The 18,034-nt window shown below is 45.6% G+C and overlaps 1 protein-coding gene across 15 annotated transcripts in view; it reads right to left on the bottom strand.

Moving 5' to 3' along the window:
- NCAM1 (neural cell adhesion molecule 1) overlaps positions 1-18,034 on the bottom strand; it is a 315,822-nt gene that overhangs the window by 37,490 nt on the left and 260,298 nt on the right. For 4 of the 15 annotated variants that reach the window (XM_058289267.1, XM_058289258.2, XM_058289265.2 and 1 more), the window contains exons 8-14: positions 13,914-14,056; positions 7,816-7,845; positions 3,826-3,976; positions 3,292-3,476; positions 2,863-2,959; positions 2,381-2,551; positions 1,335-1,466 (exon numbers count right to left, since the gene is read on the bottom strand). In XM_058289267.1, the coding sequence (XP_058145250.1) occupies positions 1,335-1,466; positions 2,381-2,551; positions 2,863-2,959; positions 3,292-3,476; positions 3,826-3,976; positions 7,816-7,845; positions 13,914-14,056 (909 nt within the window). Of the gene's footprint in view, positions 1-210; positions 226-1,334; positions 1,467-2,380; positions 2,552-2,862; positions 2,960-3,291; positions 3,477-3,825; positions 3,980-7,815; positions 7,846-13,913; positions 14,057-18,034 lie in introns of all 15 variants that reach the window. The other 11 variants (XM_058289256.2, XM_058289264.2, XM_058289257.2 and 8 more) reach the window with 4 other exon arrangements.

The following is an 18,034-nucleotide window of genomic DNA, read 5'->3' as shown; positions in this document are numbered from 1 at the left end:
ATGCTCTAAAAGAGGAGGAGTGTTAGCCTCTGGAGTCACCTACGGATATTAACAGAGCACAAGTAGGCTAAGGTCAGTGTGGTTAGGGCCCAGAAGGTGTCATCTAATCAGCTCTAGGGGACAAAAGAGGGACTGGCACTAAATTAAGAACTAGGGCTAGCAGATGTTAACACTATGGAAACAGGCAGTGAGGTACGAAGAGGCACTTACGTGGAGGAGGGCTATCTGCATTTCCCATGGATGGAACACAGACGAAAAGAAAAGACAAGAGGGAGACCCAGAAAGAAAAAAAAAGATGTGAAAGAAATATATAGAATCTGCAGAGCACATGGAGCTGGAAACTCAAATCATCAAATTACTTCAAATCCAAAAAGACGGCATTCCTGGAGATGGAAGGCCATACATAGGATTCCCCTTTCTGGGAAGAAGTAAAGGGGCCAGTTTGCAGGCCCTGGCTCCAAAGAGAAGGAAGCAAAGGATTGTCTCAGGTGTTTGCTAATTCTAGGAGTCAGAGAGAGCCCAGGGGTGTGGGGCCGAGCAGGCCAGCTCTCCAGGCGTTTTCTCTGCTGGATGGACCCAGGAGCTGCCCTGGCCGGCCGAGGGATTTGACCTGGGAGGGCTTGAGCAGAGACTGGTTGTTTGTGGGAGGGAAGGGCAAAGCGTAGCAGGCACAGCTGAAGGAAAGAGGGAATGGCAGAGGAAGCAGCAGGGCAGCTCTGCACAGAACCTCCAAAGAGGCCGAGAGGGAGCTGGCGCCGACAGGTGCCCCCGGTGTGTGTGTGTGGGGGAAGGGGGGTGCAGAAAAGTCGAAGGCGGCAGCGTCTTATTCATTTTTCCCTCTTTTTTTTTTAGCTACCGCTCCAAATGCTCTGGCCATCGCCGTTTTTCTATAATTTGCTATCTGTTTTATCAAAAATCCTACAACTAATTATGTGCACTGTCATTGTCCTCTCCCTCTCTCTACAAGCCACAGGGCACTTAGGGGCCCTGGTGACCATGTCAAAAGCAAATCTCCAAATCCCGTCAGGAAACGTTTCTGTTTTTCTCCCCGTTTTCTTTAGTAATGGGTCCACATCTTTCTCCCTGGCTGCTCTTCTAACAAGTTGACCCAGGGGCCATGGCAGTGCCACCGACCCTGTAGGGAGAGGTCAGAGGGGCTGCATGGCAGCAACCACTGGGAGCCAGGGAACTAGGAGGTGGGAGCACCCTGGGCAGAGGGATATGGAAGAGAAAAAGCTGGGGTCCCACAAGGGATTGGGCCGGCGTAGGGGCTCCCCCCGCCCCGGGGAGGAGACAGCGGGCGTGGGCATGAGGCGGGTGGCAGCCCTACTTACGGACGGGCTGCGTCTTGAACTCGGAGGCCGTGCTGATCTCGCCCAGCCCCTTGCCGTTGAGGGCGGCCAGCCGCACCGCGTACGTCGTCTCTGGCTTCAGACCCACGATGGTGATGATGCCCTCCATGCTGGCTGTGGCGAGAAGGTGGGCAAGGATCACGGGAGAGTGTGCAGCCGAGGGGAGGATGTAAAGGCTCAGCTCAGCCGGTCGGCACGGGATTTCCGGGGGACGTCAGGAAGAGGTGGGATTGTCCTTTTCTAGCTCTAATGCGATTACGCAGCAATCTGCCCCCACCCCCGGCTCTGGCCCCAGAAGCTAAAAGGAGGGGCAGAAGCTTTCTGGTGGAACTGATTCTCAGGATAAAACCGGGTTGACGTCTCTGTGTGGCCGTATCAGACCAGAAGGGAAAAGCTTTCTACAGAAACCAAGCACACGTCACTGAGTTATTCCAATTAAACCACAAGGAGGAGGAATTAAACATAAATACACTTAAGAATCTTCAAAAGGCAGTAATCTGAGTGTCCTTAGAAAAATCCCTGGCTTGGTATTTTATCATAGGATTGACTGAAGAGCAGACTTACACTGCCTCTGCTTCCTTGGCTAACATCACAATTATGTGACAGTCCATTAGTCCACCCAACATCTACTGATGGCTGTGGACTTGCCACCTGGGTCACTCAAACGTGCAGAGGAGGGGTGGCCTGGACTCAGGTGCTGTGCTCACACCTGTACAGGACTTCTGCCAGGGGCGGGGCTCAGATGGCCTTGTCCGGACCTGGTAGTTGTGAGAACAAGATGCCCAACAACTCCAGGTAGACACGTGGCCATGGCCTAATTCTAGAGGGACAGGGAGGAGCTCCAGTATCGGAACACAAGTGGGGTGGCAGGTGGTGACCCCTCGCATCCTCCAGTGGGTAAGCGTGCTGTGTGCCACCTCCCCAGGTGGGTGGACAGGAGGCCGGTCATGTGGGGTGAGTGTGTGTCCCAACCCTGAGTAACAAGGCACTCGTGACTCTAAAGGAAACGACGGCTCTCCCAGACTCACCTTCTTTGGCATCATACCACTTGAAATGCCACGCTTCCTCGCCCATTGCTCTCCACTCGGCCTTGTATTTGAGGATGGGTACTCCCCCTGTGGCCTCAGGTTCATCGAACTGCACCTGTGCTGTGCTAGAATATGGCTCCACCTGGTCGATGGATGGTGATGATGGGGTGTCTGTGGGAAGGACAGATACAGAGACTCAGGAGGGCCCCAATTTGGCTCAGGACTGTAATTCCCCATCACAAAGCATGTCACTCTTGGGCCTCCTGTCAACTGTCCTGTCCCCTCGGCCCACATCAACACAGGATCTTCTCCCAACAAGCCCTGTGTCCCGACCCGCAAGCCTGCATGGTGCCTTGCTTTCTGAACCCCTGGCTTTGCTAACCCTGACCCTCTCTTCTTCCCACTGTCCTAGCATCCCTGAGCACCCAAAATGGGCTGGTGAAGGCAGGGGTGGGGTGAAGGCTGCTGGAAGGGGCACTCACCTGCTTGAACAAGGATGAATTCCAAGGACTCCTGTCCAATGCGGTTCACTGCAGTACAGTTGTAGTTTCCAAAATCATTTTCAGAGTCCGGGGTCACCTTTAGAAGGAAGGAGCTCTTGGGTTACAAGTATCCATTAGATTACCTTCGTAAAGAAGAGGACTAGTAAAGCATAGCTCATTATCTCCACCCAGACTTAAACAAGAGAGAAGAGAAAAGTGGCTCAGGGAAGAGGTGCCTCCTGCCTCCCAATTCCTAGTCGAGCCCCAGGGGGAGGATCAGCATAGCAGAGAAAGGTGACCAGGGATGAGGCTTTTTCTCCAGCCAATGGCTCCCCGGGAAAGAAAGAGAGAAGATCTTCACTGCACACATGAGCCTACCTACAGACAAACCACACCTTCTCCATCCTGTTCCCTGCCCCAGCCACTCACCTCCAGATAGCTGGCTGAGGGGGAGTTGTAGATCTTGATGTTGCTGTAGTTAGAGCTTGGCAGCAGCTGGCCATCTCGAAACCATGAGATGGTGGCACTGGGGTAGGCAAATACCTCGCAGGTGATGTTCACCTGGTTCCCCTCCCAGGTGTACACAGCCACGGGGCCTTGGAGCTTGGGGGCATCTGCAAGGAGTGATGAGGACTATCAGGGTGATTGCCACTGTCACAGAGCCTCACATGGCCTGTGTCCTGGCCCTGGGAAGACCAGTGTGCCCCAGAGCAGAGCTCAAGCCTCGGTCTAGACCGGGGAAGGCACTTGAGCTGCATGGGAAGACTCAAGGACAAGAAAGGCATGCAGGAAACCTGCAGGGTGGTGTGCAGGTGGCCTGGGGACACAGACCTGAGATGGCCTAGGCCAACCGCCTCTGAGCAGAGCTCAATGGGCACAGGGACGTCCCAGCTGCTGTTTCCGTCTTTCTCCGGGACCCTGCCCCGCCCCCCTTACCCGGGCCTCTCCCCGGGGAGCACTAACACTGCACTTCCAGGTACATGGACTGGGAGTCCTGGCCGATGGTGTTGCTGGCGGTGCAGATGTATTCTCCCGCGTCTGTGTACTGGATGCTTTTCAGGGTTAGTGATGACACGCGGGCATGGCTGCGCACCACGATGTGCCCGTCCAGGGTCTGCTGGGAGGGAAGGGGGGAGCATCAGAGCCTGAGGTTGAGCAGAGGGCCACGGCGGCAGTGGGCAGGGGCTAGGGGACTAGGCTGGCACTCGCTGGTTACCAGTCTCACATCCTCTCTCCTCTCCATGCCAATGTCCAGGTCTTACTTTGGGTGCAGTTGTTGAGGGGAGGCTCTGGGATGCACCATGGGAACTTGGATGAATGCAGAATGGAAGATGGGATTTGGTGTATGTCCAGCAAGCAAAACTATGTGCCAAGACTGGTTTGTGGGAAAGTCCCCCAAGATGAGTTTGGGATGTCTAAAATGGAGGCCAAAGTCCTGGCCAGCAGCTCTTCCAGCAGCAACAGCCTCGACTCAGGAGACCCTGGGCAACCTGGATTTCCTACCCTTTCTTTCCAGCAGTCTGCCCATCTGCCAGTTCCACGGTGCATGCACGTGTAATGGGAAATCTGAATGTGCTCAAATGCAAGAAAGTATACAAGAAACCTGTTCTTTTGCAGACGCCTCTCCTTCCTGATGCTTAAAAGTAAAATGATTCCATTCAAAAAAGTCAAACACCTCAGAGCCTAGGGGCTGCTGGGCTGGATGTGAGTGAAGGTAACTGAGGGCCCACCCCAGGGACAGTGGTTCGGAGAGTCCCAGAAGATGTGGGATCCTTGACACCAGTTTCTCCCATTCTCTAGCCCTTGATGCTACAAATGGCTCCCCCAAGTCTCTAGAATTACAATGATTGGCCCAAAAGAGAGCAAGTGTATGATCCTTAGGCAATGGGGACTGGAGCATTTCCTTCCTGAGCACTAAGTAAAATGGATGGGGGATCAGAAAGGGTCCAGGGGGACAGGCAGCCCAAGGTCAGCCTCTAGAAAGTGGTCAATCTGCAGCTCCTGCTCTGCACAGGCCAGGTCACCTGCTTATTTCCAGGCATGAGGTTCTGTAGAGATGGACATGGCACCTGTCATCCCATGGGGTTGGGCCTTTAAAGAATGAAAAAACTATGCTTTGTGTTCTTTTGATAAGCTGATTTGGAAGCCCCAAACCTGGAATTTCCACGTCACCTAGCAGCCAGTCTGGAAATTTCAAAAGCAAGGCACTGCTGGCCCCTTGCAGCAGTCACGGCAGATCTACCGCAAGATGTCCCTTTTATTAGCATTAATGGATTGAATCCATTTCAGCCACTTAAGCTCCATCCCATCTCATCTCTGGAAGCTGGAACATAATGGCTAGTAAGAAGAAAAGCCAAGCACAAGCTCACTGCCTACTGCTGAGAGTGCCACTCCTCTGGGGTTAAGGTCTGATATAGTGGTTCTCGGCTCTCATTTGACCTGCAAACCTGGGAGGCTGGCAGGTTGCAAAGATGTATCCCAGGAAATGCCATGCACTAGTGGGAGATGACAGCAGGCAGGATTGGGGCACTTCACTGGAAAGCCTGGAGACGTCCTGTTTGTTGAAGACTCCCCTCCTTGTAGGCTGACAAGGCTGTGCTGACAAATTCCAGGGATGATTTTCATATGCCATACAAAATATTTACCCATCAGTCTAAATTTGCGGCATTGAGAGCATGAAGCCATCCCTGTAGGTATCTCTAAAGGGCTGATCCGACCTGCTTGCCACTCCTCTTTGCCTCAAATACAGCAAGAGTGAGGCACAGGGGACTTGAGGTCTACTTGCAGCCTTTCTGGTTAAGTCGGGGAGAACATAGTTTCAGTCTGACAAAGGGGCCGACTAGTGACTCGACTATGCTCCTTGTCAAGAGGACATTTCCGTAAGGAAGAGATATGGCAGCAAAAGAGGCAAAGAGTCACACTGGACAGAGTTGGAGGTGAACAAGCTTCAAAACAGGGATGGAGCAGTCTTAACTCAGAAAAATCCTGAAATTGGCTGAAGAGAAGTTCAGTGAATGGTTGCACTGACAGCTTATATATACATATTTCCTATCTGGTCTCTTTTTCTAAATTTTTCTGTGTGGAAATTTCTCTCATTTAATGACATCAATAGACCATTAGGCAGTCATCTCCAGAGAATTCTTATTTTGCAGTGTTCGTAACAAAATCATGCTAACGGTGCTGGGTGCGGCAGAGAGAGCAGACAGGCCTCGGCAAGAACTAAAAGGCCATTTGGCTATGCGCTGCTTTTCAAAAAGGCAGGAAGCGTAGTTATAACTATTCTTCTCATCAAAACAGGCCGCCTCCCTTCTTCCAGGTGAAAGCACTAAGGCTTTCCGGAGCTTACAGAATGAAACAGGCCATAACTAAGCCTTCTTTTGAGCTCTGGTGGACATGGGTCTTCATCTCTGAATGAGACAAAAAAGAGAGAATGGAACTTTTGAGCCCAGGGGTCATCACTCACTTGAAAGTCATGTACTCAAGATGAGCACACTTAGAAAACTGAGATAGCTGCTTACCTAGGAGTAAACCTATTACTTAGAAAAATAATTCACTTAACATCTCCTTAACTGCTCCCTGATAAATCTCAACTCCTCCTCTCACCAGGACTAAATCAGAACAACAAGGAAACAATGTGGAGGGCTAGGCAGAATGAGATGTGCAGCTGTTCAGGAGGGACTAACTAACCCTTCTTCTCTCCCTCCCCCAACCCCATGGGTCCATGACTTTCAGGCAATGAAACAGCCAGGCCTGACAGCTCTAAGCAATTCTTCTGCCATAGGAGGGAAGCATTTCAGAGAGGATGTGTACCTACCTACAGTCCCTATGACATCAAGGAAGGTGTGATACAAAGAGAGCTGACAATGAACTAGGTTGGACGGTGGCAGCATGTTCACGTGCAGAAACTAATATCAGCGCCTGGGGACAGGCAGTCAACTATTAAATATTAAACAGCATGAAATATTTATACCCATGACCTGAACACATGAGTTATGTGTTCTGAATAATTATCAGCCCTGAAAGAGGATAGAGTTACCTAATTAAAACTCAGAGTCTATAGGATCTCCATCCTCTGCATTTATAGTAATATATCAAAGTTCCATCTGGAAAGGACACAAAGCTACTTTTAAAAAAAGTACTTATAGAGCAGATCCTTGAACCTCATCTAAAGTCACAAAATCACACACACACACACAAAACCCAATATGCAAATTCATGAGTTAGGTCTTGTGGTGCAACCATTAAAACTGGAAGGGTAATATTTAGCTTCAGTTTTTAAACCGAATCCAACATTACCCAAACTGAAGCAAGTAGTCCAAGAAATTCCAAAGGCTCAGTGCTACTGACTTTGAAAAACATAAAACCAAATCATTCCAGTCTCATAAATTTAATGCTCTATAAAAGTAACATAGATATGTTTAGCAATTTGGGAAAACCAATGAGAGATGTCATTTGCATTGCTTTTGAGATGAAATGTGATGTGATAATTTACAGAGACCAACCATTATAAAATAAGTGAGCAACAAGATGAGTTGAGCTGGAAAGGAAAGGGCTGAGTGGGTTTTTAGCTCACTAACTCTGTGACTTTATGATCCAAAGCCACATCAAACAGGTGAGAGTAAAAAAATTCATCATTTTAAAATGCCTGGCCTGGGAATTGGGGCAATTTTTTATATAAATATAATTACCTGGATATGATTTTACCAGCACCAGCAACAGAATAAGGTCCAGTTTTAGGAAATAATAAGGAGCTGTTCATCCACTCCCAACACAGCTTGCTTGCTCATCCTAAAACGACACTATTGCTAAGTAATGCCTACCACTATTGGCCTATTCTTTTAATCTAATTACATTACTAATTAGTTTAGCATGCCTAATTATTAAACTGTAATGGTGAGTTAAACTGTAATGCTTTTAAAACTAAAGACTGGCTAGTGGTCAGGTAAGCTATACCTCTTGCTTCTCTGGTCGAGTCCACGAAGCCTGGAGAGAACAAGATATAAAACACAACAAGAAAGCAGTAAAATTTTACAACATGTTGCTTTAGAGAATCGATGTATCACACTGCATTCCAGGCACATGCAGCTTCTTTTCAATTCAGAACTTTTTCCAAGGCCCACTTTCAATGGTGTGTTTATTACCCAACATAATTTAGGATTTAGCTTACGTTCAGCTTTTTTTTTCCTTACACACATTAAGATGTATAATGCAAAGGTAAAGACTTTTCCTCATCTTTGGTAGATGTATACGGATATCAGCTCCTGTTCCAAAATGTCTTAAATGTTCCTCATGGATTTGGTGGCACTACTAGTTCTAACCATATCCATAGAGTAGGTTTCCACCTTTGGATTTTATTAGACGGCTTATCAAAGACATACTAGTGCCATTTTATGCTCATGCATTTTATTCCTCTTTGCATGCATTCTAATAAAAGTATAATTTTTATTTTTTTAAAAAGGAAAAAAGCAAGGAGCAGAGAGGTACATCTGGAATGAGAAATCTGTAGTCCTAGAGACCCTGCATCAGGAGGCTTTGAGGCTAGGGAATACTGACTGCTGCTGCAGGTCCCACCGCAGTTCTTAAAGGTACAGGGCTGTCCAGACAGCCTGCGGACTCAAGGGTGCACCACCTTCATCAGACGCGGCATCACACGGGAGTGAGCCCACGTGAAAACAGAGAGGTTTGGGGTATTTCCTTACCCACATCTGGATTTGGTTATTTATCTGAAACTTGGGAACCTACTTTGCTTATAATTTTCTTCTCCCTGTTTTCATACCAGGTGTCAAAAACATCATCCTGCATTTTTCTGCTTATCAGGTGACATGACTGCCTGATTGTCCCTCATGTTCAGATGGAAAAAGGATAGAAAAGATGCTAGAAATGCAGCAGTGCAATGCGGAGAATGTAAATGAGCCAGCCAACGCTAAGAGTTCACTAAATGCAAGATGCTTATGTGAGGTGGGGATGGAAATACTGGGTTATGGCATATGACGCCGGAATGAAGAAGAAGGTGAAAAAAACAGAGGAACATGCAAAGGGCAGAGTGACAGTGGGCCAACATGCCAAATGTGGCTGCCAAGCCACATGACTTAGAAGCTTGTCTGTCACATGCCAGGGCTGAATTTAACAAGATCTTTTTTGTAGGGTCCACAGCATATGGAATTGCTTTTTGTTCAAATCTGATTCTCCCTGCATCTCTTAGACGTGTTCAAAATAAATCATTTTTTAGTCATCAGGAAGCTTCTAGCAGCCCGGCCTCCAAACTACATGCTTCATGGAATGATAATATGCCTTGGCCCTGACAATTTGGTGAAGGTGTGGCCCACTTTATATGCAATTATAAACACATAAAATCAATTAGGGTATGATTAGTAATGTTCCAAAAGCTTTAGTTCTATGTTCTTTTAATGTTAACAAATTTTACTGTTTTATATACAAGTCTGCAGGATGATGCATGTAAATGAGAGCCAAGCATCCTTCCACGGATCCTAAGCTTTCCCTGTGACACATCTGCCCCTACCCTACGGCAGTCAGCCTTTCCAGGGCTTAAAAGGGGGCACTGGATTTGTATTGAATGAGGAATTCTTCTTGCTGAAAAGAAAGTTTCTAGAGAATCCAGAACTTCAAAAGTTCTCTCTTATTTGCAGGAGCAATAGCCTGTCAGCCAAAGAGTCAAAGTTATTGAAATCTTTAATTTTTTTTTTCTCTACCTCTACTTATCTCAACTCCTCGCCCCTCTCCTTTCCCTTATTCATTAAGGTTCCACATGCCTTTCTTGACCAGTCATTTTAAATGCCTAACGATGTTCAAATAAGCATACCATGGGCTGGTTTTGTTCTGCCGGGGACAAGGTATGCAGATCATCAGGATTCTTTCAACCCTGAGCCACACTAAATATGTAAATGCTATCTGGAATTTACCACCACTTGTTCAAACACCTGGCAATATTTAAAATGGATCTAGGTAGGATAAGTAATGAAAATGATGTGGATTCACAAACTTTCTGTGTATCTGAAGTATCCATGACCTCCATATGGATGGCCAGACTGGCCCACTGTGATGGTCAGCATTTTGTCAACCACAAGGATGACCACGGAGAAAGGGACTTTCAGACAAGTGGACCACTCTAGTGATCTCAAGGATGCAAACAATTAGACTTAGCGTAGTTATTATCGGCCGTTAAGTTAAACTAACTAAACTAGCTGAAGCCTGGTAGACTGATAATAGTCATTCTCACACAAGAGATTGGACTTAGCCTGAGACACGATTAAAAGTATGATGTGACAATCAGGCTAATCATTGTGCTTTTTTCTTTTCTTCTTCTTTTTATAATGAAGAAGGACATCAGTATTCCATTAGGAAGTCCCTTTTCTCTTAAGGAGGGAAATAACTAGATTCAACCAGCAATGAAGCAATGAAGCAAAAGCAAAAGCTTCCTTAATGAGCTCATATTGTAACTAACTTTATTATAGGAATTCCATGAAAGTCATCAAAGTCGTGAAAAAGCACCATGGCATTAGATGCTCTACCTTCTGAGCCACTGAGCCAGAGGGAAACCCTTGTGGCACACTGCAAGGCCTCTGCACTTGACCCTGTCCAAGGCAACATTTTTATTAGGAACTTGGACAAAGATACTTCAAATAAGTGTTCACATGAGGTCGGAAGCAACAGCTATTGTCAATGTTAGATGGCAGCTGCATTGGGTGGACTACTGTGTTGCCTGCCTTTGGGTCTTGTGCTTAGGGCTGGGGTTACCATAGACTGCTCTATCTCTTTACTTATAATATACATAAATAAAATAGGGGGCCCATATGGGTTGAAATGGCCTGGACACAGATTTCTAAGGGCAGTTCTGATGAAAACCAGTCCTGATTGGTTGGAAAGATGGGTTCAAACAGTGGTTCTCAACTCAGGGGGTGTTGTTAAATGTGACTTTTTTTGGTAATCACAATGAGTGGAGGTAGTTACTGGCATTTAGTGGGCAGGGGACCAGGGATGCTAAGGATTCGCATTGCATAGGGCAGTCCCCTACAAGGAAGATTCCTCCCAAATTGCCATAGGTACCCCACTGAGAAACACTGGGCTGCAGCAGGCAAAATAAAATTGTAAACAGGAATACATATAAAATACTGCATTACTGGTTAAGAAATCAAGAGCATATCAACAGAATTGGGGATATGTGGCTTCAATGCAGTTCATATAAAAAAGAACTGAGCATTTCAGTTGACCACAACCTCCAAAAGGCAATGGAATGAGGCACCTGCTAAAGGGCTAATATAGCTTCAATTGCATTACCTTGCCAGATCAAGGGAGGCAATGACCCCACTGAAGTCTGCATCATTTAGACTATACCTGTCTGTACTTGCAGGCATCACCACATTTTAGGGGAGCACCAGAGAACTGAAGCTGTATAATAAAGGGCAACTGGAAACCACAGCATATGGGAAAGAGCAAAAGGAACTGGGAGTGCTAAAGGAAGAAGAGTGGACTGACTAGAGGAAAACTGAAGAACTGCTTTCAAATTTAATGGCTCTTATGCAAAGGACTAAATGGCAGAGGTGGGAGGAACTGAGAAGAGGAAGGGGTAAGAAAGCAGCCCTTCCAATGGTCACTGCTGGCCAACTGCTCTGCAGATAACTGACTCAACCACCCTGCAGGAAGAGAGACCTGGCAGGGAGGCCAGAAAGGGGCCCCAGGAGGCTGGATGACCTCTAAGGTGACTTCCAACCATCTACAATTCCAGCACTTCATGTGATCCAATTCTCAGAGAACTTCTTAACTCTCTCAATTAGATGTAATTGTCTGTTCTCATTTGCTTAGCATATCATTCTGATTTTAAAAAGAAGACTATTTTCTTCTACAATTTAGTGACTCCAGTAATCCTGGTACCCAATTATATATAATATACAACCTTGGATGACTCTAACATGAGGAGAAGCCACCAAAGTAAAAGTGAAATTTATTAGTTGGAGTCCAACCTGCTCATGAATCTTTGTTTTCTTTATTATTAGCTAGCTACAGTATAAGATGGACATCATGACTCTTTGAAGTCATATATGATTAATAGAAATGGCAATGTTTCCTACACAGGGTTTCATTTAGGCAAATATGTTAACAACATCTTGCCACATCACTCATTGATTTAGAGGACTTGTTCTAACATCAATTCACTGATGTTCCAATAATGTCACTTCAAGAAAGTCTGAAAGTAGTCCATAGTAAAAAAAATCCACAATATATCCTCAATATATCCTGAATGGCTGGTCTTAAATAATTATCTCAGATTAAGACAAGTCATCTAAACTGATAACTCACTTACAGAAAAACACCAGTCCTTACTATGCTTGAAATGGTCTCTGCTGGACACCTGCCATCTCAATATTTAGTAAGTATGAGTGTGTCTTAGTGCCTGGTTATTTGTTCTCATTCTGTAAAAATGAATTCACAGGTACAAGCCAGAAGGGCCAATCTATTAAAGAACCTAGGTAGGCACAAATCTTAATAACCCTTCTGGTCTATCTTGGCTGTTGAGCTATTCCTAGAAAAGATTTGGAATTTAAAAGCATCATTCATCTGCAATAGATATTGTTTTTGCCCTTCACTGTAGGTCAAAGATATACACTGACTTGGTCATTCTGGACAAATCTACTCCCAAGCCTCTAGAAAGATCCGCCAAGCAGCAGGCCCTATGATCTAAGCCCTGAAATGTACATTCAATTCACATAACACACATGATGAGAGCTGAAATCTTAGCTGAGGATTTAATTCCAAAGCTGATAAACAAATTATCCAGATAAACAACACACTCCTTGATTTAATGGTTTCCAAATATCAGACAACCCATGTGAGTCTCAAAAATACTTAGCAGTTCCAACAATTGAGCTGTTGGTAGGTTGAATTCAACTCTGGAGGTAAAACTTGTGAAAATTAATAATGAGCTATTTGGAACAGCAATTTCTGTTCCCTTTGATTTAGTTTTGTTTTTGATTAGTGGAACAAAAATCAGTTCCTCACATGCAAATCCCAAATTTGGCTCTGGCATTTCACAGGATCCCCTTTTGGCTTTACTTGAGTTTATTCTCGTTGGGATTTCCTTTCGGCAGGCAGCAGAGTGAAGATCTATCATTTTTGACATTCTGGTCAACAGGCAATCCATTATAAATGCTCTGAATAGGTGACAAATCTTTGGCCAACTAAAACGAAGCCCTTTACTACAGGATCTGTGAGATTAGATTGGAGATGTGCCATAAGAGGGCTTAAGTTACTTTAAAACCAAACTTCCTCCTTCTCCTGCTTCTGGCCTGCTCAACAGCAAAGAGCTGCACGGGTGGGGTCACCTGACTTTTCCTCCTTTGCCAATAATAAAGTCAGCTTTCCGGTGGCCCATCAATCCATGTGCTTTAAAGCTAAACCTTTGCAGTTGTTTTAATGTGACAGGAAGGTGGCTAGAATGTTCTTAAATCCTCGTGACTTGATTGCCGAACCCTGATGCAATCATCATCATTTAGAAACTGCTAATTATTTTTGCCTTTAGAACAGAATGACAGCCATAAGTGACTAAGAGTACAGGCAGACACAAGGCAACCAAGCTTTTGTGCATCGAGTGCATGTACAGCATGAGAATATACGACACAAGGAAAGGATCGATAGGCTTGTTTTGACCCCTATTATTTCCGGGAGACATTTCCTTGGGTGCTCCTGAGATGACGATAAGATCACCTGGTGCACCTTGGCTTTCCAATGCTGCTCACAGCTCCACAGCCGGGGCCTTGAAAATCACCACCCCCTTCCTCCCCAGAACTGCTGACTTGACCTCACCCACTAAGTCACACCCTGTGGATCTGTGCAAGGAATTGTGCCCGTTCCTTTGCAAGGGGATGCTAAGCAGAGCTGTCTAGGCAGGCTGGGGGAAGGAGGCCACCTGTGGACAGGGCAGCGGCTGGGGTGACCACACCCCATCTTCTGGCTCACCCAAGAGGACTGGGCACAGGGCAGACTCAACTGCTCCAAGTCTGCATTCCAGGCCCTGAAACTCTCGGGCAACATTATACCTTTTCTTCGCTGCTGATGTTTCGGGTGGAAGTTCTCCAGGTGATAGAGGGAATGGGGTCTCCTGAGGCCTCGCAGGTAAGAGTGACCTGTTCTTCCAGTTCCATGGCTGTCTGGTTCTCTACATACGTGATTTTGGGTTTTGCTGAAATGACAAAACATTTCTATAAGTTATCTGATTTTTCTTTACCTCTCTGGTTTAAATGACTACACGTAGCCCTCCACCAAGGTTACCTACTTACTACCTGGGAGCTGTGGTCTACGTGTTGTAGGAGATAGAGGTGAATCCCCAAGGCACTTACAATATCGACATTGGTAACAGAGAAACAACAACGGTAATGAAAACAATAGCTTCCGTAGTAAGAGAGCTAAAGGCAATGGGTGCAGGAGGCAGAAGCAGTGGAAGGGGGCGCTGCTTGGAGCTTTGGGGCCACTTCATTAGACTCTCAGTGGAGCTCTGGGGTAGAATAAGGGTAATCCAAGTGTAGAAAACTGCTTGAATATCATTGATATGGAGACAGTGGCCACAGGAGTTGCTGAAGGCAGGAAGGAGGAAGAAGAGATGCGATGTGGGGGCATTTTCTGGACTTGGAGTTGCCCTGAATGATATTGTAGGGACAGATGCAGGACATTATATATCCTGCCATAACCCACTGAATGGACTGGGGAGAGAGTAAACTACAATGTGGTGCAGCAGTGCTCTAAAATGTATTGGCTGATATGGGTATGGGGAATGGCAGGAAGAGATGAGATGTGGAGGCGCCTTTGGGACTTAAGAGTTGCCCTGGATGGTGCTGCAGGGGCAATCACTGGACACTGTAAATCCTCCCAGGGCCCACTGGATGGAATGTGGGAGAGTATGGGCCATGATGTGGACCATTGACCATGAGGTGCAGAGATGCCCAGAGATGTACTTACCAAATGCAATGGATGTATCATGATGATGGGAGTGAGTGTTACTAGGGGGGGGGAGTGGTGGGGTGGGGGTGGTAGGGTTGAATGGGACCTCATATTGTTTTTTTAATGTAATATTTTTACAAAATCAATTAAAAAATAAAATTAAATTAAAAAAAAATGTATTCACCAAATGCAATGAATGTGCCACAATGATAAAAGAGGTTGATGATGTGGGAGGAGTGGGAGGGGTGGGGAGTAGGGTATATGGGAACCTCATCTTTTTTAATGTAACATTTTTTGTGATCTATACATCTTTTTTAAAAAGGCAATTAAAAAATAATGTATTTATTTGAAAAAAAAAAAAGCAAAAGACAAGAACATGTGAAGAGGAGGTTGCAAGAGATTCGTGGGGCATGAGCTGAATGTTCACGCATCAAAGCAGAAAGGAGAGAATGTGGAATCCAGACACGATGGGTCTTGATCTCCTGGTTAGGGCACTTGCTTGAATTTTATCCAGGGGCTGGTAGAGGCCCACTGGCAGTTTTTAATCAGGGGAATGAAACGATCACTTGGATTTCAAGAAGGTTAATCTGCAAAAGATTCGAGATGATTTAGAACAGAGAAGGCCTGGAAGCAGGAAAACCAATTCGGAAGTTCTGGGATGACTCAGATGTGAGGCCATGTGGTCCAGAACCAGGTCGTATAGGGGGAAACAAAGGAAAGGGCGGCCTCCAGGATGAGGCTGAAAGGCAGGAAGTGGCAAATGAACAGAGGGCAAGGAGGGATGGGGAGAACCAAAAGAAGGAATGAGAAGGAGACCAGGTGGCTGACGTCCTGACTGAGTAGAAGAACACTGTTAGAGCTAACTAAAGTAAGGGAGTCAGGCGAGTAACTGGCTCGGGGCTGTGGGGTGGGGATGTGGGTGGGAAGGAGCTGAGCTGAGCTAAGTTCATTCCCCAAATGTTTTGGGTAATGCAAGAAAACACAAGCATTCAAAAGCTGAGTTAAATGTTAAAACATTAGGGAAAATTGAATTTTCCCAATTTAAAACAATTATACTCTGAAGTTACTGAACCTTCCATAGATGAAAAAACTTATTTGACTAATAGAGGAGAAAGGCCAGAGTAGATAAAAAAAAAAAGAATTATAGATAATTTTTGAAAGCACTATATTTGCTTCATATTCAAATTTATCTATTAACTTCTAGTAGGTTAAATACTATTGCCTGTATATATCTTCCAAGCTGAGGCCCTTGATTCTGCTTTAGTAAACAGAAAACAATGATAGAGCTATATGTTTTCTGTATCAAATGTCTGCTTCTATATAAAACCACCTATATAATTCAAATATTCTTCTCAAGTTAATCTCTACTAATAGCCTGCTTAGCAAATCCCTTTTTGATGGCAAGCACAGAAGATAGATATGTCAATCCATTGTGGCCAAAGGATCACAAATTTGAATTGATGGGGCCTATATGAACGAGTTTTCCTATAAGAAGACTTGGTGTTCATCTTGATAAGTATGACTTACAAGAGGGTTACAATTTCTATTGTGTAGCTGAGCGTGGGGGTTTCGTCCTCACTCAGGCCCAAGAGTCGGGGGGGCTTGCTCCTGCCGATCAGCCAGCGGGGGGTGCCCCAAGAGGGAGCACCTGTTCTCCAGGCATGGGGGACGCGCGGTTGGGGAAAAACCACGGAGACCGCTTGAGCGCAAGAACAGGTCTGCTTTATTACGGACGTACACTTAGCTATATAGGGTTGGGTAGAGGGAGGGGCGTGATGAAGGAAGGGTTGGCTAAGGGGCGGCTGTGGACAGGCTGAAGCTGATGGATAGACCTGAGGTAAGCAGTTACTGGGGAAGAGGGCAGATTGTGGGTTGGCAATATGGGCGGGACTGGCGGGAAGGACGGCGGGGGCTGGAAGGGGAGGAGGGGTGGAGAAAGGCGGCAACACTATTGGATGGATTTTGTGCTGTTGAACAGGAGGTTTTAAGGAAGTCCAAGAGATTTAAAACTTTGGGCTGTCTGGGTGCCAGCTAGGCCCTGAATCTCAACGGAGTTCTAACACCTACTCTCCAGTTCATTGGTCTCACCCAGGACAACTAACAAGGAGGTGAGGATGGACAACCACCATACCAAGGAACCAAGAGAGCAAACAAGAGAGTCCCACCCATCAGCCCTATTGGATCAAAGCCCCCTCTCAATTAGAGGTGGAGTGGACATCACTATCCCAGAATCCTCAGGATTGGGGAATGAACTATGGACTAAAGTAGACTTACTGACATTCTACTATACACTTAATGTGATTCTGTCATTGTAAGTAATTATATTATTGATGTGGAGGGAGTGGCCACTGGAAGTTCTGAGGTCAGGAAGAGAGAAAAACAAGTGTAATACAGGGGCATTTTCAGGACTTGGGATTTGTCCTGAATGACACCACAATGATAGATATAGGCTATTATATATCTTGCCATAACCTATAGAATTGGGTGGGAGAGAGTGTAAACTACAATGTAAACTGTATTTCATGCTTAGTGGCAATGCTCCAAAATGTGTTCATCAATTGCAATGAATGTACCACACTAATAAGGGATGTTAATGTGGGAAAGGGTGGGAGATGTGGGGAGCAGGGCATGTGGGAATCCCCTATATTTCTTACGTAACATTTATGCAATCTAGGTATTAATATCTTTAAAAAATGAAAATTTAAAAAAAAAAGTTGTGTTTCTATACTGTCACAATCACTGCTTGAAAAGTAAAAAAAAAAAAAAATCAGCCAAAACCCTGAATTCACTAAACTGGACAGCTGTTTTGGGGACTGGAGTCATGTCATCAGAAGTTTGAATTTCTGGTTCCTTGAAACCTAGAAAGACCCTCTGGACTAGAGAGTGTTTTGTTCACCTTGTCCTGACCCAGTGCACTTTGTCATGGCAGCAGGTTAACAGAATTCAGACAAGGATCAGTTCATGTCTATTAATACTTGGTCTTGGCAGCTCCATTTCCCAGATGGTTACAAAGGATGCGTTGTATAAGTGTTTGGAAAAAGGCAAACAATATTCTTATTAAAAACATGGTTAACAATGGTTAAAAACTACAGAGGGCAGGTGAAAGGCAAGCTTCCCATGGATGACCTGATCCTCTCTGTATGGCAGGAGCAGTGCTAAGGTCAGAACGAGCTCTCGAGGCTCAGCATATAAAGAGGACCACCCTTATAATGTGTTGTACAAA

Source organism: Dasypus novemcinctus, chromosome 27 (assembly GCF_030445035.2).
Source record: "Dasypus novemcinctus isolate mDasNov1 chromosome 27, mDasNov1.1.hap2, whole genome shotgun sequence".
Classification (NCBI taxonomy): Eukaryota; Metazoa; Chordata; class Mammalia; order Cingulata; family Dasypodidae; genus Dasypus; species Dasypus novemcinctus.
Note: the sequence above shows the minus strand (reverse complement) of the source record. Positions and strands in the feature narration are given on the sequence as shown.